The sequence below is a fragment of the Bombus fervidus genome, chromosome 1 (assembly GCF_041682495.2).
Source record: "Bombus fervidus isolate BK054 chromosome 1, iyBomFerv1, whole genome shotgun sequence".
Lineage (NCBI taxonomy): Eukaryota > Metazoa > Arthropoda > Insecta > Hymenoptera > Apidae > Bombus > Bombus fervidus.
In genome coordinates, this window is record NC_091517.1 from 14,496,497 (window position 1) to 14,522,220 (window position 25,724).

Below are 25,724 nucleotides of genomic sequence, written 5' to 3' on the forward strand. Positions count from 1 at the left end.
CGTCAGCCTCGAGTTTTACGACAAAAGGACGGAAAAGGCTAGAGGAGAGGGAGAAACCTGACTTCCGGTTCCCCTCTTGTCTCCCACTTCCTACGCCCCCTCCTCTCCTGCCTTTCGACGTTCAGCTGCCACCTTTGTTTTCTCGGTTCGCACACCACTAGCTCCTTTTGTTTTCCAAATTCTCTGATTTTCGAAACTCGCTGTTTAGCTGGAAACTGCACGGAAATGAATCGCCAAACAGTCTTGGATAACGTAGCCGCTTTTAGTTTCGAGTATTCGAAACATTTAGGATGGGAAATTCGCGGAGATGAAGCTCGTGTGTTTAAGAGGTATTAGTAAAGACGAATAAATTGAATTATTTAACTGAATATAATTGAAGAATTCAACTTTTAAATATAGTTCAATGGTTGGTATTATGTAGATACGGTAGAACTTCATTTATCTGGACGATATATATTAAGACGAAATTTCAATTAGTGACGATTAAATGAACTCCTGTCGACTGAATCCATTTATTTAAGAAATCATAGAGCAATAAGTGTTGGAATTATTTATTCCTTGCTGGTTTCAGATAAATGGCATCTTACCGCCGAAAGCTTCGAAAATTTAATCTATGATATATTTTGGACGTCTATTATTTAATTGTCGGGAGAAAAATTCTTACTCAAACAGATATAGATATCCTTGACGTATCTGCCCGAATTATACGTATAATGACGTATCTATAATCAAGGCAAAAGGACGCAAATGATATAATTTCTCTCGACGATCACGATATTGCCTATGAAATAATTATCCAACGACACAAGTGAAAGTAAATATAATTATCAAATTATCAGACCAACCTGGCCGGGAGGGCGATGCAATTTAAAGCGTCAATACAAACATTACCGGCTGCGAGATTTGCACATCGTCGACGGGCTTTTCGAGAGGCGAGAAATCAAGGAAACGTGACCCTTCAGCCACGCTTGACTGCCCTGCGTGCGAATCGCATTTGAGTACCGAAAAAATAAAATTACAAAAATGACGAAAATAAAACGAGCAAGAAAAAGCATGCCGAGAAGGTAAAAAGAAGTAAAAAAAGGCGCCAACGACTCGTTGAAGCTCACGTCATCGACGCGTCTGCGGCCACGAAACCACGTCCCAACAAACACGTTAATCATTCCCGACACGCTCTCACGGCCGGACGAGAACGGCATATCGTCGCATTAACACTCGTAATTAAATTAAAAAATTTAAATAACATACGGTGATGGTGGTCGTCAAACGAGAATCTGTCAACTCTTTCTCTTACGACCACCTTTCAACGATTCAGGGGTTTCATCGGGTCCTTCGACGTATTTTTTTTTCTTCTTCCTTTCCTTCTTCATCCCTTCGTCACAGCCCTCGTTTCAACGACTGGACTGCTCGAAAAGAGACGAGAGGACGTAATCATTTCGCCTGGCGTTTGTTGAACCGTAGACGCTGCTGGAAAAGGGTAATGCGCGGCTCACAGAGCCAGATATAAGGTGTTCCTTGTTCCTTCGTGTTCCTTCAGAATAATGAAGCAGATATGCAAAACTACGTTTGGACCTGGCTCCACCTCTTATTTTCACGACGGTCCATCTCGCTGTTTTCCTCATTTCGTTCTATTCCTTTTATCCAACTGTCTGTTTCACTTGCCCGTTTCATCTACCTCTCGACCCGTTCAGACTGGTCCGTCTTTTGCATCGAGCGTTTCTTCGTCTCTCGCCACTCCCAGTTTGCCCGACCTTCCGTTTTCCACGGCAGGAACAGAATAAAAGAGATGTAATGCCTCGCTATTTGCATATTAAATTTGCCCCTTCATCCGTACTACTCTATTCAAATGATTATTCTTCATCGTTCGTTTTAACGGAGGCGAGCGTGGCCGAGCGACTGGGTTAGGGAAACGCAAGATCCGTTGATGCTTCCTCTACTTTGGGAAGCTTTAACGTTACAATCCATCCGGGCGAAGCACCTCGACACCTCGGTCTCTCAACAAGTAATTGCGCGGAAAAGCAAAATTTTACGTCCGATTTACGGCGAAAATTCGCAATAAAATGGAGATCGGAAGCACCTCTTACTTTCCAGCGACGAGCCACGCGATTCGACTAACATTTGCATAGATTCGCTATTTCCATAGAGAAGATAGAGGCAGTACAAAAATCTAAAATATCGAAGGATTAAAAGATCACGCGTAACTTGAATATGAAAACAAAACAACGTAACGTTCGTATCGAGCAATGTATAATTTTTTGCTCGATGTGTTTCAAAAATGTGACGACTAGTTCTTGTAGTTTATTTTATTTGTGATATTTTGTTTAATACATCTGTAATTCCGAAACATTCTTTATCTTGTTTAAATATAGATACATTATTAATATTGTGTATTTCCAGTATATTTCCTTTCCTCTTTCTTTTTTTTTTTTTTTTTTTTTTTTATTAAACTGTTTCTACTCTCGCAAGTGAATAAAGACATATAAATTCGTTAAGTTTAATCACTATATATTAAAAACGGCGGTTCGGATAGCTCACTTAGTGACATAATCGTCCAATAAACTATGAATTTCATCCAATTTGTGTCACCGCTGTTCAACCGATATCGAGCGCTATGAATCACGCATCGAGCGTAACATAAAAATAACGTAACGTCAATCGATTCACCTTTATGAACAATAACAACAATAACAGATTTAACAGACGTATAAAAAGCAGTACCAACATGCAAGGTTAAATTCCAAAAATCGGTACACAAGCACAGCGAGACTAACGAAAAACAACACAGGTTTGTTTAACAGGATAGCGTTAAAGCCGAGGATATAGGAACCAATGAAACTTTATACAAACTGCGGGGATATTTATGCAAATCGTCCTCACAGGCTCTGAAAGTAGCGCTTTCGCGATGAAGGCTACTGGAATCTGGGTTAACGACAGTAGTATTAGACCGCGCGAGTCAGACGCGATATCCAGTTAATCTCGTGTCGTTGGCCCCATTGTGCTTACATGTCATATTTACATACAACCGTGTGTTATTAAATAACGTATGTAAATCCTGACCGCGTAAGCAAGTTTCATGGCTTATAATATAAACATAAGAGGCGATTTCTAACGAATCGGCAATTCGATCGATGACTCCAGCTGCGTGCGAACAATGATTAACCTCACTTCGTCCCTTATTTTCACAACTTTGTTTGCCTTTTGGTATAAAATTGATATAGCAAAGTGACATGGTAAAGGTCAGTATAATATAAAGGTATATGTTTAAGCTTGCAAATTTAATTGTCGAAAATGTTCATACATATGTAGAGTATACTAATTTTTTATATCTATTCAGGTGAAGAATTTTAGTGTGTTCTAACTTCACTATTCTGTTAACTAAAAGGAAGACACATCGGCGGATAAAATAATTTTCCAATACATGTATTCCGGTTTCTTCCTCAAAAGGTAGACAAGTTGCAAAATATGTGGTCGTTATCCATCATTTTCTTCGCTTTTTTATTGTGATTTAAATATATATCGGCGATCTTGTTAAAGTATAGAGAGAATTTGGAGAGAACAAAAAGTTAAAATTTATTTACATATTATCTACATTTAGCTGTACATGTAGGTTATTCTCTGAAGGACTCGACAACACACTCGCTTGCTTGTTTGTTTTCTTCTAATCGCCCTTTTGTCTCAGCTGAGACCTGGACGTCCTGCGACGCTCACATACACTCTAGGGAGGGAATGCGTACATGTGTCTGCTCGCTCTTCGTTCCCTCACTCTCACACGTATAATATAAATATACTATCTATTTAACAGATCTAATAAGGCGAGCTAAACGGTAAGCCAGTGATCAATGTATTTTTATTATTCAATTTCGAACTATCAATTTCAATTTACTCTACTCAGTGTCTCATATTTCGTTCCGGCTCAACGACAGTGCATGAGAATTTGTTAGTCACTCGAGTTGAAAACATTTCTTACATCACGGAGTTTTAACAAGTGTACAAACTCAGGAAGTTATACGTCGTGTCGTGAGAAAACGAGTTTATCCTTTTCGTACGTTGCGCGTTCTTCGGCTCTCGTTTCAGTCGTCGTCGTGCATCGTCGCGCGTTCGAATTACCGCACACTTATCGTGACGAGGCGCACACGCGCGTTGACACGACACAAACGAGACGACGAGGGCGTCGAAGAGCGTAGGAAAAACCGGAGGAGAGAAAAGAGGAAAAGCTTGCGCGGCCGATGTTAAGGCGTTTTCAGTCTTCGTTCCGTCGCGTAATATGAGAAGATCACGCGATAAAGTTACAGTCTTTTCTTTGCTATCGTCGACGCTGTTGTCGACGTCGATGTCATCGTCGACGACGACGCCGGTTGTTGTCAAAAGCTCCTTACCTACTCGACGACGTTGGAAAAACTAAGCAAGAGATGGGACATCGCGTCGGTGGCTGTGTAGCGGTCGTGGTTGCGGCAACAGCGGTGTGTTACAGCGAGCGTGCATAGTCTCCATGGCGACCCAATAAGATCTCTCCCACAGGATGTAATGAAATCCTGAAAATCCCACAGACGCGCGGCAACCGAGCTACCTAAATAGCTAAACCAAGCTTCGTGTTTTCGATGTTGATCCCGCTCCTATTGGCAAAGTCCAGGCAAAACGGTTGCTACGTCGCGACGCGTCGGTTAAGTGATTTCCGATTTACCAACGAAAAAATATTTCCCAACGATCACAGTTTTATTTGATTTTTATCGAGTGCATTCTATAGGTAAATTTCAATTACGTGATCGGAGCTGTGTACAAAATTATACGGAGTACATAATCTGTCGTATCAAAGGGGAAATTTAATAATTTTATGAACACAGCGAGTGTTTGATTTTAATAATTTTATACGATAGATAAACAGGCTTAAATAATAAATAAACTTGTCACAGTTATGTAAAAATTTGTAAGGCAGATATTTTATACGGATATCATTGCCATAAATTTGTGTTTGTTATTATCATACAGCCCTTTCATGTGTTTCAGGAATTAAGATTTATAAAACCGTAAATGTTTCGAGTAAAAACTTGGTTAAATAGTCCTTGCTCTTATCTAGGCACAGTAAATTGTTAGCTTTTAAATCGCTCATACAACGTTTACAAATGTAGAGTTTCCATTTCGTATTCTCGGAAATAATTTCACAAATTGATCCATAAAAATCTTGTTTGAAACCAATAATCCCGACAAGATGAAATACGTCTACGATCTACCATCAAATCTTAAAACCTCATAAATCCACTCAAGAATAAATTCCAGTAAATTCAAACGACTTGATGCAGAACATATAGTAGCAGAGAACACTCGATACAATCATCCGGCTAATACACATAAAGTCCACTTTCGTATTAATCAAACTGGGAAAACCAACAGTGGATGCACCAGCACGACCAGCAGCTCGAGCCAAGGACTCGGTCAGTATTTTATAGAGTTGGTTTTTGCAAATTGAAATAACTAAACCTCTTGCCTGGCTACGCGATTCGAAAGCGCCGGCAAGAAACATCGATATAAATTTTCGAAGCGTGTGCAGCAACCGCGTCCTCGTAATCCTGTTGTACAATCCTGGCAATATCTTCTCCTTAGCGAGGACAAGAAAGCCGGCTAGAACGTACCAGTTGACCGCCACCGGTGCATTCTATGAAATGTAACAATCCTGGGTTCTGGTAACAATATTAAATTTCCAGGGAATTTCATTTATCAGCGGGTACGAACACGGCGAATCTGATGCAATTGAAGATAACGAACTGTGCCTATTGCACAACGTTTCCGCGTATTAATCAGTATATAAGATCGTAACTCCTTGCCAGCCTTTTGTTACACCTTTATAATGTTCCCAACTGTTACGATAAAGCGATACGTTTTATACCATTCGAGAGCCGGTACGTATTTTTGTACGAAACAGTACTTTATGCGTCGTTCGCGTGCGAAACGTAAGAAGATTGAAATCAGCCTGATAAATCAGCTCGTTTTACTGGGAGGATTACGCTGAATTTCACTCGAAAACGATAGGAAAGTTTGAAAATACGCGTATCGCAATTGGGAGATCGCCAAATAGTATCCACGTTAGCCCCCAGGAAATTGTTGAATCGTTACAGCCCCCTGAGTGTCAAACACACCGAGCAATCGCTACACGCTAATTGAATATATGTGTTAGATGTGTGTCACTCGGTTGAAAAAAAGCTACGCTTTTCCCCATCGATGCGAGAAAACGAGGGTGCGTTCATCTCGTTAAACGTACCTCTTCTATTTTCCCAATTTTTACAACCCTTTTTTTTTTTTTGCTTCCTATCTCGATCTCTTTCATCGTTCCAATTTCACTCGGTCAAAACGAAAATATGAAATTCAAACGTTAATTGCTACTCGATTATAAATTCTTTGCCTCGCACGCCACCTATATAAATAGAATAGAAAAGAAGATAAACAATTATTCGTATTGCTTAAAAATAAAATCTAACAAACCACAAACCATCATTGTTAATTAGTCGCAAAAAGTATAGAATATGGTATCTCTATTTTAACATCAGTCTTCGATCTTGACATCAAACAGAAAAACCAAAAGAGTGAAAGGCAAAGGTAGGACAGAAGCGAGTTGCGATAGGAGACGCGTGTGTCTCTTGTCCCTCGGATAAAATCTGACCGATCCCGGCAGACTGCCGGTTTTCCAGGGAGTCCAACACATCGATCACGTGCACGCCTAATAGCAGCACGTGTTGGTGATTACGCTCGAGGGACTGTGGCTAGATCGGGTCTAGGTAATTGCCTGAGCATCGAGCTTCCACCACCCAGCCTCCGATCTCCATCCGCCGTACCGGCAAACCCCCGTACACACCAGAATCACCCCGCATGTACGACCATCGATGGTATAGCCCAGCTACGTACGCGATTGATTGGTTAACATGTCTGGCTGGCCTCCAGTCTGGCCTTGATTATCTATCTCTCCACCCTGTCTGCAGCTTACTCACCTCAGTCCACTTTCTCTCTTGCCTCTCTGCCTGCCACTTTCCCACCCCCGCAGTTACGCGGCACCCACCACCGTATCATTCAAATTGCGGTATTAAATCCCTCTTCTCTACGTCGGTGCAGCACATACCCCCTTCCCAAAAACTGTCCTCCCAAGGCACGATGAAAATTGCACATTTTACGTAGGACCGCGTAATTGAGGCTGGTGTAGCCGACCGTTCCAAGAGTTCTTCTCTACTTTACCCTCCTACATGATTCGTCTTTCCGTATCAATTTGTTTTACCTCTTTCTCCGCCTTTAATCGCGTAAATCGTTTTAGATAGAGAGAAAAATGCGGGTTTTATTGCGACTCGTATTTAATTATGATTCGCTTGCTTAAATTAAGATTAATTTATGAAGGATTCATGAATATTCAGATTTTTTTACGGATACAACGTGGTCTGTTTTTATGACGAGTTTTAATCTTTTTTGATAACAAGAAACTTGCTCGAGGCAACAGACGTCTGTGATACATCCAACAATATTATTATAACGAACAACCTGTTACACGCATCGGAAAATGTCTAAATAATACACCCACCGATCAACTGAAGCAAATATAAATATAATTCTAAAGATTAAAATTTCTAATTTATTATTTCCAACCACGTGTATCTGCGTGTTATAAGCCTTGTCTTCTTTGTAAACGTAAAACTACCCCAATATATAACGCGACTGTTAAATAAAATCTTAAATTGCCAAAACTTAAAGTTACTGGAACTGTTACGATTTCAAAAAAGTTGCGCTGCCTTTAAAAATCTACGTCGAAATAAACTAAGGACATTGCAGTCGAAAGTTGAATAGTCCGGAATTGTTTTCCGCTGTGTTTGCTGGCGGCTAGGAGCCATCCTTTCTATGGTGTTGAACGTCAAACGGCGCGCTGGAAAAAAAGAAAACAGTGCGCAGACTTACGTGTGCCCAGGTGTGCCGCCGCTAAAAAAGCGTTATGGAAGGTAACTGAAAACGGCAAGCAGGGGTCCTCGGTATCTTTCATAAAAGAAAGGAGGCGCGACATCCTCCGGCGCGTCTCGCCCCTTCCGAGCCGCGTTTTATTTTTCGGCTCGCAAAGGGAAGCATTTTTGCACGCAGTCTGAACACGTAGACTAGGGGCAGGGCAGGGCAGAAGCGTAGGTGTCTATTAAAGCACAAGAGTGACATAATACTCGCCACTTAAAAAGGGTTGCCGTGTGACCAGACAGCGAGAGGGTGTCTGGTGTCTCAAGAGCCCCACTCTACGGTGTATCATGCGCATCTCCGGGCTTTTCCCTTACGCGTTGCGTTAAGACAAATGCGTGCCCTTAAGCGTACCCATACATATGCATGCGGTATCTGCGTGTATCAGCACGTACTGACGTGATTCAATACGCGAGGTGAGATCGATCGGTCGTTGATTAAATCGAGTGTAGCCTGGCTTACCGAAAGAACACTCGAACGTTTTCTCGATGGATTTTAATTTGTTCTTCATAGAGGGAATATGTTTGCGAAAACGTGAAATCTTGATTATTATAGTGGTTTCATGGAATTTTATGGCGTATATTTATTTAAAAAATTGCCAGAGTGACGTACTCATAAATAGTAACTTCTTCATGTAACATTAACGTATCACTCTTGCGTCCTGACATTTTTCATATTTTTTATATTAATGGGTTTTATAAATTAGCGTGGAAAATTGCACTTTTTGGCGTAATTTATTTTATACATAATCTGAGTTTGGTTGAAACTAGATTTAAAAGAGAAATAATTTCGAAATTAGAAATGGCAGCAGGAAGTGCAAAACGAATGCAAGATACAGAGATAAAGGTCCTTTGAATAAAAATTGATAATTATCATTCTAACTGGAATCATTTACGTATCTCCGTCTAGACACTGTCATTTCCAAAATGTGAAATTAATACTCACTAGTAGGAAGCTATCCAGAATTCAACATACATTAGGACGTCATTAAACTGTAAGACGACCATAAAGTTTTAAGCCGCGTTCTGTGTTACGGGTTCCTTGCATCCGAACCGGTTGAATTACACATTATACGCGGAATAAAAGTATAAGCAAAGGTTCTCGCGTTTCAGATGCAGAACTTCCGTCGGCTCTGCACCTGCAGGATGAAATTTATCCGGCTTCCGGTGCTTCCCCGTCCTCTCGAGACGTTTCATTCCGCAGATGAAAAGCGCCCACGGATTACCTTTACAAAATACATGGGGAATCCTCCTCGTTTTCGCGGGGGTTGCTTGATCCTGCCCCTTTTTGCGAAAAACGTGGTATACAATTTTATGGCTTACTTTTTTTTTAAGAAAGATGCTCGCAGACTCTCGTTGGTTGAACGAAGAGGCGAAACGACGCAAATGAAAAGGAAAGAAAAAGCATACCTGAAAGAGGGAAAAAGAATAACAGAGATGCAGAGAGAGAGAGAGAGAGAGAGAAAGGGAAGTAAAGAATAAAAAGGAGAGAAGGAAAAGCGGGGACGGAACGTCTGCTCCTTTCTGTGATGCGTGACCCTTTTCCCTCGAAGCCTAACCAACCCCACGCGTGAGTTAGGCCACCTCGAAGGGTGTAAATGTACTAGGAGATAGATTCACAAATATACGAGAGAGCAGAAGGGAAGGGTGTTCGCGATGAAGGGAGGACGAAGCAGGATGCGGTAGAAATTCTACAAAATTTTAACCTCCAGACATCCATCACTATACGCGACAGCTAACCACCTCAACCCCTACAGATCTGCCAGACTGCACGCTTTTTTGCATGGCTTACCAAGCTATGTTTCGTCGGCGGATTCGTCAAGTGTGATCCGTCATGTGAACTCGTCTCGAAGAGAACGACACCTCCAATGATATTGTCATCGTCTACCGAACAATGGACATGTGAAAGATTTTTAATTTGAAAGTGCATCGTTTAATAGGGATTGTTGAGCGAGAAATAATTACTGTTTGAAACGTCGTTTTTGTATTATTTATTGGTTAATGTATTTTTTGCTTTACGTATATTTGAAAATTTTGTGAGAAACTAGGTGAGCATTCGACGTTTATGGCTTATTTGTTAGAAAATTATCGGGTATCGTAACAAAGAACTCTATTTGTTTGAAGACGTACAAAGATCCAATTACGTGGAGGGAAATCTTGTGTCGTAAATGGAACAATTTTTCCAAAGACCTCCTTTATAAAAATGTTGCAGTCACGACCGTTACACGCTGCTAAAAGATTGATGTAAAACAGAAACAGATAGAATGGAGCAGGGAAGCGCTGTGGTTATTTTCAAGATCGATCTTTTTGCATCTGATACTTGATACGCTGTTCGTTTAATTACTGTTCCAAGAACTACTCTATACACGAATAAAAGTGGCATATTAAATTAAATTTCACGTAGAACGTACATTACTAAATACAACATCAATTTGAATTATTAATTACGTACTCTTGTTGCAAATGCGGTCATTGAGTTATTACTATGCGTACATTCGATCCTACTTTATAGCAATTATTTTTCTTCCTCATGAATTTGATCCAGGAACTTCGAGTCGTTTTGTTTTCAAATCAGGAACACGATATGTATCTATCATTGCCACAATAAAATACAAGAACGCAGAATAACAGAATCATAAAAAGAAACGCACAGTACTCGTACACAGTTCGATCTGCGAAAAAGGATCAGCTAATTTAAACTCAGTGTTCGTTTTGCTCGTTGCTCTCGTGAGCCACACAGCGGAGCCGCTATTTCAATTTCTCTATTAAAAAAGAGGAACTCACTTTCAAGCGTAGAGAAAGAATAACAACAACAACAACAAGCTGCTGTTGGGGCACGACTGCAGCGGCGGCGAATTAAACCTGAAAGCCGTAAATTACAATCCGCTGGTTCTCCCGAACCGTGAGCGACCATGTTCTTCGTCGGAGTGGAATTATCCGCCGGTAAACAATGCAAAATTATAATGAACGTAAAAATTCACCTTTGTCGATACGTTGAGACCCGTAGACGCGAGAACCATGACCCTTCGTTACAGTGAAATATTCAGTATTGTTCGCGACGCAGCGCTCGTTCGAGGTCGCGTGAGAGCGCGCGCGCTCGCGCATATACACGCGAGAAAACGAAACAGAGGTGGAGGAGAGCACAACAGGGACCTCGTTGTCGATGTAAATTTTTTAAGCGGCCGGCTCGCGTGCATCCGTGCATCGGCCAGTTTAATTAGAAGCGAACGCCACTATTATTTCCACGCTCGTCGACGCAGGCCAACAGTAAACGTTCAAGCCGCGAACGTTTAAGTCCCTTCAATGATTTATTTCCTTTTCCAATTTGCGCGACAATGCGACCATGCGTGTACCGGTGTGCTACTCGCTCCGCTGTTTCATTTGGTGTGCGCGTTTTCTGTACCCGAGGCTTTTGTGTGCCGAGAAATTGTGGCCATGGTAACATCGTCGAATTCATCGTTGAAGAAAGACAGAAGGAAAAAAAACACGAGAAGTAGAGAGAAAAGAATCACGGATACAATGGGGAAAAAGAAACCACGCGTTCTACGCGATTAAAGAAACGGCAATGGTCTCTTTAGAATGGTATCCGCGCTGGTGCAAGATATATACTTTACTTACAATGAAGGTGTATATTTTGATTAAAATGTGAAACGTATAAAACTGTAAAAGGTAAGTTGACAATTAAGACGTGGCTTTTGTCTTAATTTATAGACGTTATTGAAATTGTTAAAAATGGAATTTATCGAGCTAATTGTATTATACACGTGTCTGTATTAATGTGTTTGTCTTACTGAAATAATTATGTCGGCGAATCATTGTCCTTTTCATTGATGTAAAACGTCAAATGAAGTGCGTAATGAATACATGTTTGCATTAATACCGGGGACAGAAGCGTAGATATATTTATATTTCTCATTGGATAAATTTATAGCTTTGAGGATATATATTGTTCAATTGGTGTACGTTCTATCATGTAATAGCTGTGTCTATTGAAGGAAATACGAGAACGCGTAATGTACGCGGAAAACCACGAGGATGGTGTACTCGAGGAAACCAACTTGCGTTTCAGGAGTCACGAGCGGTTTCTTGCCTGTTGCATTTTCCATGATGTTTTCTCAGAAGATTATTCGCCGCGTGCTTTTCATCGATCTTTCAAAATCTGTCTCATTTAACTACAGTTTAATTAGAAATTAATCAAGACCGGAATTCAAGTCAGGGGCATTTAACTTAAATTTCATTGCTTCACTCATACTCTTCCTGATTATTAAAAGAAAATATACTTGAAATAAGAAATATCGAAAAATAATCGAAAACGGAAACGTTGTTCAAATTTTTTGCAATTTGAATTTTTAATACAACAAATAACAAATTTTATGAATTGAAATTCCTCAGTTCGAAGATATAGAAATTATAAAAAGTTATCATCAGTTTTATTCGAACCAATGTTAAAAATATTGTGGCATAGAACTTTCGTGTATTGGCCATTGAAAGGTATCATTCCCACCTCTATCCTTCATTTTCTACCGTGTTTTCTAAACAGAATCGCAGTTTCGTGAAAGCGCAGTGTCGCGTTATGCGCGCCATATTTATCATTACATATCGGTGGCAAAATACGCACAGGCATTAATTACATTCGTACAGACGGTAATTTCCATGGTAATTCGAGCGTTTTTCGATGCACCGAATATAACGTATTCATATCACGCTTCCGCGTTCATCGTGAACACGCGATACATATATCGGGGCCATGATGTTCGCAATATTTGACAAATATTCATAGAATTCTTCTTTTAAGCTTGCGGATGGATAGACATTCAAAATATTTATTGAACATGCTATAAAAATATGGAATATATTTTTAGTCGTGTGCCACGTTTGTTTTCGGTGTCCTCTGAATATTCTGCGACGCGGGAACGCACGCACGCGCGCGCGCTCGCGAGCGTAAAAATACATCGTGCGATAACTGCGCCTCACGATAACAGTCGCGAATGTTTCTCGATCTCTCATAACCAAACCTTCGGCCTCCCTCGATTCGGCAATGACAACTAACCCCGGAAAATTCCAAATTGTACAAGTTCCAAAGTAAACGTTACCTTTCGCTGCTTCGACAATGTGACTAACTGGACCATCGCATCGTCGCGAACTTTTGGTATTACTGGACCACGTGGACATTCGTTCCCTACATCGCCGTCGTACACACAGAGGATCGTGAACATTCGTGTAAAATTTTATTACAGCTATAGTTTGATACTCAGCATTTGGAAATGTATTTTTCTGGGGAACGAACTATTTGCATGAGTTAAGCGAGTTAAATGGAGTGTGAGAAACGCGTGGTTGAAAAAGCATTCGGATTGAGTTTATGTCAGAGACTTTTTGACGAAACATGTTATTATTTCTTTGATAATTAACGTACGTTCAAAGTTGTTCCAAAGAAAATTCTAAGATTCTGTCTGGACGGTTTATACAATCTAAAATATCTGTGCCATCTTCTTGTCTTTTAAATATATTTGTACCATTAAATTGCTGAAATATATAGGTATATTTTAATTGTTATAATTTCGGAATAGATAGTTATACAAATAAATGAATGCACACGTTTTAAGGAATTTGATAGTGCAGATATATTTTAAAAATGAGACAATATATGACACCTGTTGTGAGAGATTTAAGTACCAAACTATATAATAAAATAATTCCATCGTAGATTGAGAATCATAATGGTTATTGCTCGTCTACTGCTAGTCTTCATGAAATAGTATCCTATGTTTATTATCGTAAATAATAGATCATATTTTTCTATTTAGATCACGAAAACGTACCGTTGACAAAGAATAAAATTATAGCTTAATCGATTATGAAATTAAAGATACGATGTTTTTAACCTTACTAAATACAAATCCACAAAATCTTGACTAACACCGTTATGATTTTCAGCTCGCTATGTGTAAAAATAACTCGTACCGTAGACAGTGACAAACAACTCGCTTAATAATCAGATATCTACCTTATACGTATATTTCATCATGTCTGACGTTAAACGCACATAAACGTTTGCAGAGAGCGCATTACGCATTTTACCGGACACAATGAACCCATAGAGTGAACGTGGCAAAGCAGCGTGACCGTCGCAGATTGATAATAATGCGCTAAAAAGCGAACCACCCTTAGCCTATCCACCACAAGCATTCTCCAGTCTGTGATCTCGATCGACCGTGATTAATTTATTTCAGAGATTACCGGCCATTTGTACGTGCCCTTTGGCCTGCGTCAATAATACCGGTAATACACTATGATCGTCCAGCCGTTCGGTAATCGCACACCCGCTCGAAATAAACGTGCTGCATGCCGGTAGATTTCAACGCGGGGCAGTCGCTTGATGGATTTCAACGGGAACGTTTACGCCGACGAACAACGAAATCGATCGGAAGAATCGCGGCAGGGCACATTCGACGACAACGACATCGAAAAAATTCAGCAGCTGACAAACGAGAAGAAAAGGAAGCAAGGAACCGGCCCGATAAGATCGAACGAGTCGGTGAAAAACGGTGGCGAACGGGATTTCCACCGAAATCAGCAATATCGAAAGGGGAACCAGCAGAGAGAAAATTACGCGGAAATGTACGAACATAGAAAAGATTCGAGCTACCAGGGAAGCTGTTCCGATAGAAACACGAGCAATTTCACGGGTGAAAATATTTGGCAACACGGAAATCCAAATCTGTCTTATGATAATTATGGGAACACCGTGATTGAATACGATGCAAATGGAGCTAATGATGCGTACAGGAACTGCAAAAGCGGAATAAACATCAGCGTTGTCTCGCGGCAGCCAACGTGTGAAAATGTTGGAATGGAAAAGCCGGTGTACAATGTTTCTTTTAAACACTGCTATAACAAGTGAGTACATTATTTTAGCGTGGTAATTATGACAATGAGATAATGTGGAGTAATATTTTTCTGCGATATATGGCATAAGATGCAGCAATTTTTTTTCTATTCTTTCTAATTAATTTATCTACGAGTATTATTTAAATTGTTCGTATGATTGTTAATGTAGCTACAATTATTTTCATATTTGTGTTTTTAACTTTGTTTATATATCCGAACATTCTAAAATGACAGAAATCGACGATACAACAGGAAAGCTTTTTTACGCGTTTCACTTCTTTTGACATACAAAATCTTCATAATACTGTACTAAGATTGTACTCAAATACTTCAAACGAAGAAACATGTACTGTATTACAGCACCAATCAAAGATCGGATCAGAAACGAAGAAGATTCTTTTCCAGGAGCAAACCAAAAGCCGGTAAAAAGTAAGAACAAAGCGAGTATCTGACAACCTAAAACCAAGAAAAAGTTTATTCCCAATAGAAAAAGTTCGCTTCCAATTAAACCTAGGAGCAAACAAATTGCTGGAAGCCCTCAGAACTACCGTTGCACCTTTGAGAACTGTTGCGGGAACTGCGAACCCTACGCTGTGAAAAGACAGGACGACGACTGTGGCTCGTGTAAAAAGTGGCAGAACACCGATTTCTCTTCTAAAAACGAGTGCTTCGACGATTGTTGCTGCTCTCTCGATGTGAATTCTCAACAACCTTGCGTAGTTTACGAAGAGAATGAGCCAAAATGCGATTTCTCTCCCGACGATTGTCACACGTCCAGCAAACAGTGTCTGCAGCGCGTCCATTTCGCAGGAGCTGAAAATTGCGCGAGAACTGATCATTCTTCCTGTTCGTTCTGTTCGAGAAAATGCACACCGTCCAAAGCGAGTTTGTTCGTGGAAATCGGCGAAAGCGTGGCAAACGTGAGCAACCTGACTTCCGCTCAAGCGTTTCAATGCGACGACTCGATGAAATTATTGAAAGACGACGCTCCGAGGAAAGAATACAGCGCCGTAAAAAGGAACAAGTCCGACTTGTTGAGGTGTCGTAGTAAATCGAAGAAGAGCGAGCCGAAGTGCAGTTCCAGTTGTAAAGGTCGGCCAGGTGCCGTGGAACGCACCTGTTCGGATAGAATCGCGAGCATGAGCATGTATCTTGATGACTACACGATCGAACAGATGCCCGAGGAACCGTTCAGCCCTGAGATGATAGGCATCGTGCAGGCAAACGTGAGTTTTCAGGATCTACGTGATTGCAAGTGAGTTTGTTCGTGTTTCAGATTGTATAATATTGATGCAACTTACTAAAGTAGAATTTATACTAGGATTACATAGTGTTGAAGTGGTCATCACTTCTAAGAAAGCTCTACATCTGGTCTTTGAGTTTTCTCGAGCACTGAAGCCATCGACAGCGTATAGACAAAAGACTGCGTCGAAGGCAGATCATAAACTGTAGACAGGCGACGATGGCTTCAGGGTTTTCAGTCATAGGGTAACACTGCTAGCGTGCGGATCTGAACCAGCTCAATTATATTCCGACTTGTATTTACACTTCAGTATTTAAAATATATTTTCTACCTTACAATTTATCCACGCGTTCCTTTGTTCACATACATCTAATAACCTCAACATATAGAATACGTAGGATTATTCTAACAGTTTGCAACAACGTAGAAAAACATAATTTTTCACTGTAATTAAAGCCTTTACAACGATAACGAAGAAACTTTGATATTTACGTTGCATTTATTATTTATTTATTTATTGAATAGCGTAAAAGCTTGTTATTACGATTAGTAGTTAACTATAAATTTATATTATATGTTGGATCTTCCTCCTGCAGTAACCCCTTCACTTGTAATAATTCGAGGATTTGAAGTGTAAATCACGTCTAATTATTAACCGTAACTAGATTCCATGGAAATTAAATTATCAATTGATTATCGAAATGTTGAGATATATTATTATTCAGTATTGTTTACAGTCAAAATACTTATTAACCGTAACTAGATTCCATGGAAATTAAATTATCAATTGATTATCGAAATGTTGAGATATATTATTATTCAGTATTGTTTACAATCAAAATACTTAAACTGTGATAGTCTAAAATTCTTGATTCTATTGATTTTTGACTAAAATCAAATAGACTGTGATTCCAATTTGGACAAATCGAAACGCGATAGAAGAGTACTTGTTCTGCAGAAATATTTGGATATATTCAACCATTACTTACAGTACTTACTTTGTAATACTTATAGTGTAATGCATTTAAATAATTTTCTAATCATTTTCTAGAGCGCAAACGGAAAGTGACATATACATCAAGAGAAAGACAACTGGTTGTAGTCAGCAATGCGAAACAGACGAACGTTCGTTATTGGACGATATCCGAAAACAGGTACAGGAGACGTATAAATGTTTCGTCAAAATGGTGACGACGAGTGTCGGCCAGATTGTGAAACAATCTTCGAAATTGAAACGTTCGAAGAAGAGCACGAAGGATCGTTCTACGTGTGGAACATGCATGAAAAATTGCGAAGAAAATACATGCGCCAACCAATGCAATCAATCGGAAATGTACAACGAATGCATGTACGAAGGGACATGTTGGCAAGGAATAGTAGGACGGGAATCAAACAACTGCGATATGCATTGCTGTGGAAACGTCTGTTGCGACAGCATCGCTGGATTGCCTGAATGTCAAACACCTATGTGTCAAAGTACGTCTCTCCCTTAAAATATTTTTCCATTACCCTCACACTGCATGTACTAGAACGTCTCGTGTCGAATTTCTGTTAATTATACGATCAATTATTTTTTCATATTTTATGTATGAATTTGACACTCCGCAGTCTCCATAGCTGGCAAATTTTTTTTAGGGTACACGTAAAACGGAATCTGTAACCGCTCGTTGCAGTTCCAAGAAAAGGAAGAAATGACACGGACGTGAATCGCCCAGGGATGCAGTGTGAGGGTTAAATTCTCCTAACACGAATCTAATGCGATGGAATACTAATAATATATGACAAACTATTTTGTAACTATAACACGAAATAAATAGTTCCTTCTATAAATCCGAATATTTCGTATTTCTACATTTATTCCATCATTTTCTACACAAAGTCTCTGATTAATTCCAGTTATATTTCCATCTAAATTTCAACACCTGTCTTCAGATGATTATTGGAAACCTAACTGCGACACGCAAGAACAGATTCAATCAGAGAGGGAGTGCTATTTTAACCTTAGCAGAAACGTTCACACAAACGTATATTCTCCTAACGAAGCAGCCCCTAAAGAAATACCATGCCTCAAACAGGGTAGCGTTCGCAAAAAGGGTGGTGGCGATACTTCCAATCAAAAGAAAAAACAGACGGCTCTGAACAAGCGCGGTGAACCATCGGGCGTGTATAATCGCGAAAATACCAATACGAGAAGTCAAGTAACTAAGCAACAAAATCAAGCAGCGAGTCAATTTATTCCTCAAGACCAACAAACGGATAGGACTAACATACAACTAGACGTGAGCGTTCAAGCGAATTCCATTCGCGCGGTACTCGATCCTACGACTGCTCCTTACATCACAGAAACTATAGAGTATCACAAGAGAGTAAGAACCGCGAACCGATTAGAACCGTATGCAGATGAAAGAAGGGCGCCTCCTCAAAGAAAAGAGTGTCCTAGGATTCAAGAAACAGAATCCACATTGCACTCTTCTTCTAAAGAAAACCTGAAAACACCGAAAAAATCAGTTACTTCGTCAAAAAGGAAACTTTCGTTGAACCCTGTGACGTCAAAACAGATACCCGCGTCTCTGAATCTAAGACAACCATTGACGCCTGGGAGACCGGAAATCAATTCTAGAACGGGAGTATCGACTCCAAAGAAAGATATACAAAAAGAGGTGGTAAAGCAAGAGAAAATGTTTTCAAGATCCACGGTGATCGGAAAAGGTGTCCAATGTACGTTGATCAGGGATGTGCGTATAATATGTTCAACTGTTCCGGAGGTGACTGGTCCGGTAGCAGATCTTTGTTCGTGCATCCCGAAGAAAGGAATGGTACGTCCAGATAAACCACCATCCAAAATTTCCCAAATCGGAGAAGAAAGTCCTCCTGCAACTGATGTAACTATGGACGCACCTGATGCAACTGTGGATGTACCTGATACAACTGTGGACGTACCTGATACAACTGTGGATGCTGATGCAACTGTGGACGTACCTGATGCAGCTGTGAACACATCTGATGCAACTGTGAACACATCTGATGCAACTGTGAACACATCTGATGCAACTATGAACACATCTGATGCAACTGTAGAACCAACTATTGAAGAACCTGTGAAAGAAAATGTACCTGTGGTTGATTCATCTATAGAAACGCCATTTATAGACGAAGGTGAAACGACCGCAGATCCAACCGATGGTCCTACAGACAGCGAAACAGCACGTACAGACACACCTGCGATTGAAACAACCACAGCAGAATCATCTACAGAAGAAGCACCCGCGAGGAAATTAATCTCTGAAGTATTAGAAACTTCTAACGTAACGCCCACTGAAACAGCCCAAGTTCCCATACCAGATGAATCTACGATAAACGAAACTGCCATGGACGAAGCAGAAATTTCCACAGACACGCCAAAGAAACCTGAAGAAGAATTGATTGTAGCGCCAATAGTCGACGAGGTGACCGATGTCGACAATCGTGGAGCACCGATCGAGTTCTCGAGAGATTTTAACGGGAAGAAAATGTACGTGAGCGTGCAGATGCAAACGTCGAACACGATTCTGACGCAGATCTTGTCCGAGTTTCAAGTAGGCAACAAAAAGCGGCAAGTACTGATGAGTATTAAATTGCACTCGAACCTGGATGGAAATGGCGAGGATGATCAACAATCGTCAGGATCGAACGATAGCGAAGTACGAGTACAGGCTTGCGTCTTGCTTCCGTCGTAACCAATCAACGGATAAATTCCGCTGAATATTCATTGAACGTGGTTACGCCGGAGGCAGGGGTGGAAATTAATGGTCAGACAAAACGGAACGATGAAATTGAATATTCTATACAGGTGGCGGCCGCTGAAAGACAGTCTCCGAGGTGTGACAACTACGACCATCAGAGACGAATGAGACGAGTTACCGTTAGTCCATCCGTGTACCGTCGAACCTTGACAAGGGGTACGTACGATTCATCGACGTACGCGTCCGCCAGCCACGCGGCTTATGATAGGACTGAAACAGAGAATGGAAATAGCACGAACAACGGTGCCGTGTCTACAAATTTATCTAATGAAATATAGATGTTATACAAAGTATGGTTGACTCGACTAAAGGCTTTCGGGTTTTTAGGGACGAATCATGTGTGCGGACCTTGCGGAAAGAAGAAGCGATGATTCAATCAGTGGTAAGAAGTCTTTTGATATATATATATGTAGTTATTGTGTTGTGAAAGTGTAGAATAAGATTATGAGAGGATCGGTTTGACGGGATATTGTTTCTGGATATTTAAATTGAATAATTTGTTGAAACTTGTAAATATTAGTCGATAATTCCTTATCTAATTGTAAAACGTTTTGATAACATACAAAATTTTTTTTCTATTATATTTATATTTATATTTGTGATTCTAAAAGTATTATATCTTACTATTATCTGTATCCTATCGTTGATCTTGAAATAATTCAAGCATAATATTAAGCTACCTGTATAAGATGAGAAAAGTATCAGGGATAGTGCAACAATAAAGAGCTATAATTAATTCCTGTATTCATTACGTAGATGGAACAGTACTGTAAACATATTCAAGTTCTATATGGATAAATGACATAATTTTTTATAACCTTAAAACTTGGAACATACGACACACATGATAAATCATAAGTGTAACTCATCATGTTTACAGTTAACGAAGCTTATAATCAAGAGATATGCCGAACATCTTCGTGAAGCTACCAGTACAAATTCTCATTTTGAACGATGCTTGACCCCAAAAAGTGGTTACTTAGCCAAACTTTAAAAAATGTATTTAAATTAATATCCTTACAAATAACGTAACATGTATCAGAACAAAAATGTCATTTAAAGATTACAGGAAAGATAGATATCAGGTATAATCTATCTCCTTCAAAGATACAAGAATAACAAAGAAACGATTCTTACAAAGAAAATTACTATAAAATACAATAATAATGGCTACGAATATCATTTATAAGTCCAAACACAATTCCACTGACAATGAAGATGGCTCGATAAAGAGATTAAAAGAACCTGGAAACGCATCCTTGCCAAAGTCAGAAATAGAATACAGTCAAGGGTCGAATTACAAGATGAAAAGTGGAACTAAAGACGCTTCTACTGAATTACGTATCGAAACCGATGACATACAAATAACCACGGAAATATATTCCATGACGGATCTACCGTCCTCGTTACAAGCCGACGAAGAAACGGAACCACAACCTGGAACGATCGTACCGGAGTATTACGGGGACCAATGTGCGATACTTCGCGCGTACAGATGCAAAGGCGTGAACGTAACAGAATTGGATTTTTCCGAAAGCTGTCGGCGAGAAGTCTCCTCAGACCAATCCCACCAATTGTTCCAAAAGAACGGCAAAGGTGAAGATGTTCGTTTGTTTCGTCTAGTAGCGACGATTCCGTGTATACCAATTGACATGATCAGAACGCAGTTAGACGGTCCTATGTGTCAAGAAACGTGTCCAAACATAACCATAGCCGAATGTTCAAAAACCGAAGACATGGTATCCTGTAAATCGGAAGAACAGGACGACGATCTAGAAATAGTCACGACGTCCACGATTTCGATGTTGCAAGAGGAGCTTGCAAGTAAGAAGAGCTTATCGACGGTGCAGGAATCGGACGAGGAAGATGACAAAGTTCTCGAAATGGCAAATACCGATGAAAAACAAAATAAAGAACGGAGTGAAAGACGAAGTATCTGTGTTGGCCCAGCGGATTCGCTTCCTGTCGATAAAGAAACCGACACGAATTCGCGGAAACCACGCAGGAATATATTAGAAACGATAACATCGAATTGTTCGTCTATCTGGTTCGAGAAGCAGCGAATTGAAAAGAATCGCAGAGCGATTTGTACTCGAATGAACGAAAGCTGTTCTTCAAACGCGAGAATAAGCGGCCACCTGTCCTACTGTGCTAACGTTCGCCCATCGGCCAGCCATTGTATGACGCAATGCGAAATACTTAGAAACGGTCCAAGATTTACTTGTTCGACTGCCACTGAGATAAATTCTTGCGAACCGTTTGCCAATAGTTGGTGCCACGTTCCATCGAACAGATGGAGAAATCCGAACGAATATTGGTCGACAGCAGACTGTTGGACCCCCAAAAGCCATCAGCTCCGCAGGATAAATAATACCTACGGGTGCTCGATAACTGGAGGATCGCTTGAGATTTGCGCGCGGTACTCTCCGAATTGTAACAATGCGTGCGGTCGATATTGCTTAAATGTCGACAAAGCTTACAATACTAGTAGAAGGAACTATCCGTGCAACAGTGGATATAATATTTGGAACGCGAACATGTGCCACAACACAGCTACAAATCAGACATTCCGTCACACTCCTGCTAGTTATTGTTACTCTTTTAACTCGTGGTGCTGACATGGTATTTAAGCTGGGTCAAAAGTGTAATTATTCGACAACGTAATTTTTATGTTCACGATGTTACCACTGAAGCGGCTGTTTATAATAACGTTGCAAAAAATAATAAAAAAGTAAAGACGACCGAGATCACACTATTTGCTTTTCAATAATAATACAAATATAATATTATAGAAATTTCTTCACATAACTGTATACAATGAAACTATACATGTAGTAAGATATAATAACTATAGTTATACGTATCCATTTAATATCTCTTTCGCAACGTCTATTTTTGTTTTCTTACTATAAAAATGCACAGCGTAAACATTCTTTAAAGAAAGTTAATTTTTATAGTACAAGACTGGAACATCGTTTTGATACCTTCACAAAGCAACGTGAAAACACGCTGTAACTTTAAACAACAATCTAAAATGAACCAGGTTTTAATTACCCACTAATTACGTACGCTCTAATACAAAGCATAATTAGATGACACAGTGAATACGTTAATATAGCCCAGTGAATCCCAGCAATAATAAAAAATGATTTAAAAAAACAACAATAAAAAATGATTTACAAGACATGTTACGTTTTACCTAACGTGCAATAATTTTGAAAATCGTGAACGGAGGGACTAGAAGTTGAAGCGTTCCTTGGACCGAGCTTGAAAGTTCCGGCTAAACAAATTTCTTCACCGTAGGGATGTCGCGACATTATAAGTGGTCCTGGTGGTCAGCAACTACGAGGAGAAGGAAAGAACGTGAAAGTTTGTTGCAAAGTTCGTTGGCGGCCAACGTACCAGAAATTCTGAGCCGGAGCATCCGCTTCAAGCTAAAACCTGCGTACGACGTGTAATTACTGTCGGGTGGCTCGTTGTCATGTCGCCGAGTGTAATAAAAATTCTAGGGAAATACAATTATCGTGTCCCGCAGTACCAATTTTAACAAGGCATTTTAAACGCTACCGCTGCATATGCATGAAATTTAGAAAATTGCTAGGAAACTAGGGAGGAAATGTGATATTTTTGTTGCTTTGGAAAAAAAAGGTACGTGTTTATTCGGGCCGTGCTAAGAAGTAATTATAATTACTGTCGCAAAGAGTAATTTTACCCTGTACATTATCTTTAGCAGTTTAAACACGATGCAATTTTTCTTATATACTTTCTCAATATTTTGACTATATTCCTTTCATTTTAGTTTTAAAATACTGCAAATAAATGATACATCTACAGAAAATGTACATCTGAGTTTTGAAGATATTGTAGAAGGAGTAAAATTTTACTTTGAATTATATACAACTCTAAAATAGTTTTAGCACTGCTTATTATGTACATCAAAATTTGTTTCTTCTATTTATTTTTTAATTTTTAAACAATGTTCTATAGGTATAAAAGCAATAATTACACACATAGAAGTAATAATAAAAATAAAAACGGTAATAACATATCTTCAATGAAGAAATTGCACACATCCCGCGAAAGAAATATTATACACGAACACAGCGGACGTTGTGCAGCAAAGTTGCAACAGCAGTCTGCGGCTCGTAAAATATAAAACGCTCGGATATTTCGCGACAACGGGTCTTAAGAGAACATTCCGGTACCGTAAATGGCTTTCGCGGTCAGCTATACTCGAGACGAAAACTTCAACGAAGTTTACCGCGAGCTTCTTCTGTCTTCCAGCTACCGGAAACTCGACTAGACCACCTCGACTCCACCAAAAACCGTGTACAAGATGCGCCACTGAGAGTACGATTTTCTCGCGTTGTACCTCGCTATAATTTTTTCTCCAAGGAAACTCGTTTCTTCTCCCTTCTTTTTTCCTCTCTTCTCCTTTTTCCCGTTATTTTCTAAGAGAAAAAACTATCGCACGGTCAGGTCGATGGGAAAAACGGCGAATCCAAGCGGTTACTGCGTATCCGGAAATATGAGGGAAGAGGTAAAAATGTCACGAAGCTCATAAAACGATGGCTTTCAAGGAAACTCGAGAACTCTTCAGCGTCCCTCTGCTAAAATCTCGACAGCGCGCTGTTCAGGAATATTTCGTGGCCGGCGTAACATCCCCGTACGAGCGAGCTTAAGAGAAGATCCTGGTACCTTAAGTGGCTTTAATGGTCAGTGTCCATTGAGACGAAAATTTCAAGCAACTTCGCCCCGAAGTTTGCCAGAAGCCAGCGTACAAGACACGCGGCCTCTGCCACCGCCTGAGTGCCAAGTATCACTTAGGACACGTGAGTAATCCTGAGAAGAACACGTATACCTCGATGCAACGTCGTCATCAGTACCGAATATTCTACGGTTGGCGAGTTGAAGCAACGTTACGAAACCGCAGAGAGACGATGTGATTTGCAAAGTTGAGACGAGGACACGAGTTTGAAAACCGAGAACGGTTGTAAGGACTATGGCGAAAGATTTTGAAGCTTAGACGAAAAAAGATGATTGGCGAAATTCTTCGATTAGCGAATTTTTTTATCGATGATTGAAATCATGTGGCAAATTCAGCGGTATGATATTATTATTATTTATCCTTAATTGATAATAAATAAAAATTGAGGGAAAATATAAATAAATATATTTTAACTTAATTAATTTATTTGGAATCATGCTTTCAATTTAATATTTGGCATTCTATATCGTATGTTCGTCAAATAAAATGAATTCATACTGTAAAATGCAGATTGACCATTTTCGTTGCAACTATATTAATTATTTAATTTTTATACATGACTGTCTTCTTCAAAGTCACTTTTCTTCGTTATGTGTAAATTTAATTTCGTTTATAATTTCCTAATGTTACTCGTAATTTAAACGTAATATTCGGACATGCTTTTAGAAATCGGACGAAGCACTCAATTTCACAGAATTGAATTAGGTAACGAAATAAACCATCAGCGAGAAGGGTAAATGTGTCTGGTTACTCCAGGATTTATCAAGTAATAATGTAGTTATAAAGGTGCTCGAAACGAAATTTCCAGCCCTCAATAAACGGGATAAACTCGTCGATAATTCGTTAAAATAAAGTTGAAACTTCGCCAGTGTTTAAATGTTACACAATACATTGGATATTTGGTTTGAAAGCAACGGCAACGGAACAATCTCTTGATTCAATATTTAATATCATAACGAAACCAAACTAATTTTCCCGTGTAATTAGTATTGATCTGAAGTGACTGCGCCGAGCGTTGTTCGCAAAGGTTTCAATATTTTTCGTATAATCTAACCTAAATCGACAAAGTTTCTGCC

At 39.7% G+C, this 25,724-nt stretch overlaps 1 protein-coding gene across 1 annotated transcript; it reads left to right on the top strand.

Moving 5' to 3' along the window:
* Positions 1–11,870: 11,870 nt before the first annotated feature.
* Positions 11,871–23,662, top strand: LOC139987222 (uncharacterized). Its single transcript, XM_072003230.1, has 8 exons — positions 11,871–14,246; positions 14,320–14,864; positions 15,216–15,284; positions 15,370–16,110; positions 17,150–17,574; positions 18,031–19,778; positions 19,928–20,262; positions 20,761–23,662. Exons 2-7 carry the CDS (start codon positions 14,344–14,346, stop codon positions 20,156–20,158), a joined length of 3,735 nt encoding a protein of 1,244 aa, XP_071859331.1. The 5' UTR covers positions 11,871–14,246; positions 14,320–14,343; the 3' UTR covers positions 20,159–20,262; positions 20,761–23,662.
* Positions 23,663–25,724: the final 2,062 nt, after the last annotated feature.

Coding starts and splice junctions, on each gene's coding strand:
- LOC139987222 (XM_072003230.1), top strand. CDS start 14,344: ATGGATTTCAACGGGAACGTTTACGCCGACGAACAACGAAATCGATCG. Junction 15,285..15,369: donor AAACCAAAAGCCGGTAAAAA/GTAAGAACAAAG, acceptor AATTAAACCTAG/GAGCAAACAAATTGCTGGAA. Junction 17,575..18,030: donor TCAAACACCTATGTGTCAAA/GTACGTCTCTCC, acceptor ACCTGTCTTCAG/ATGATTATTGGAAACCTAAC.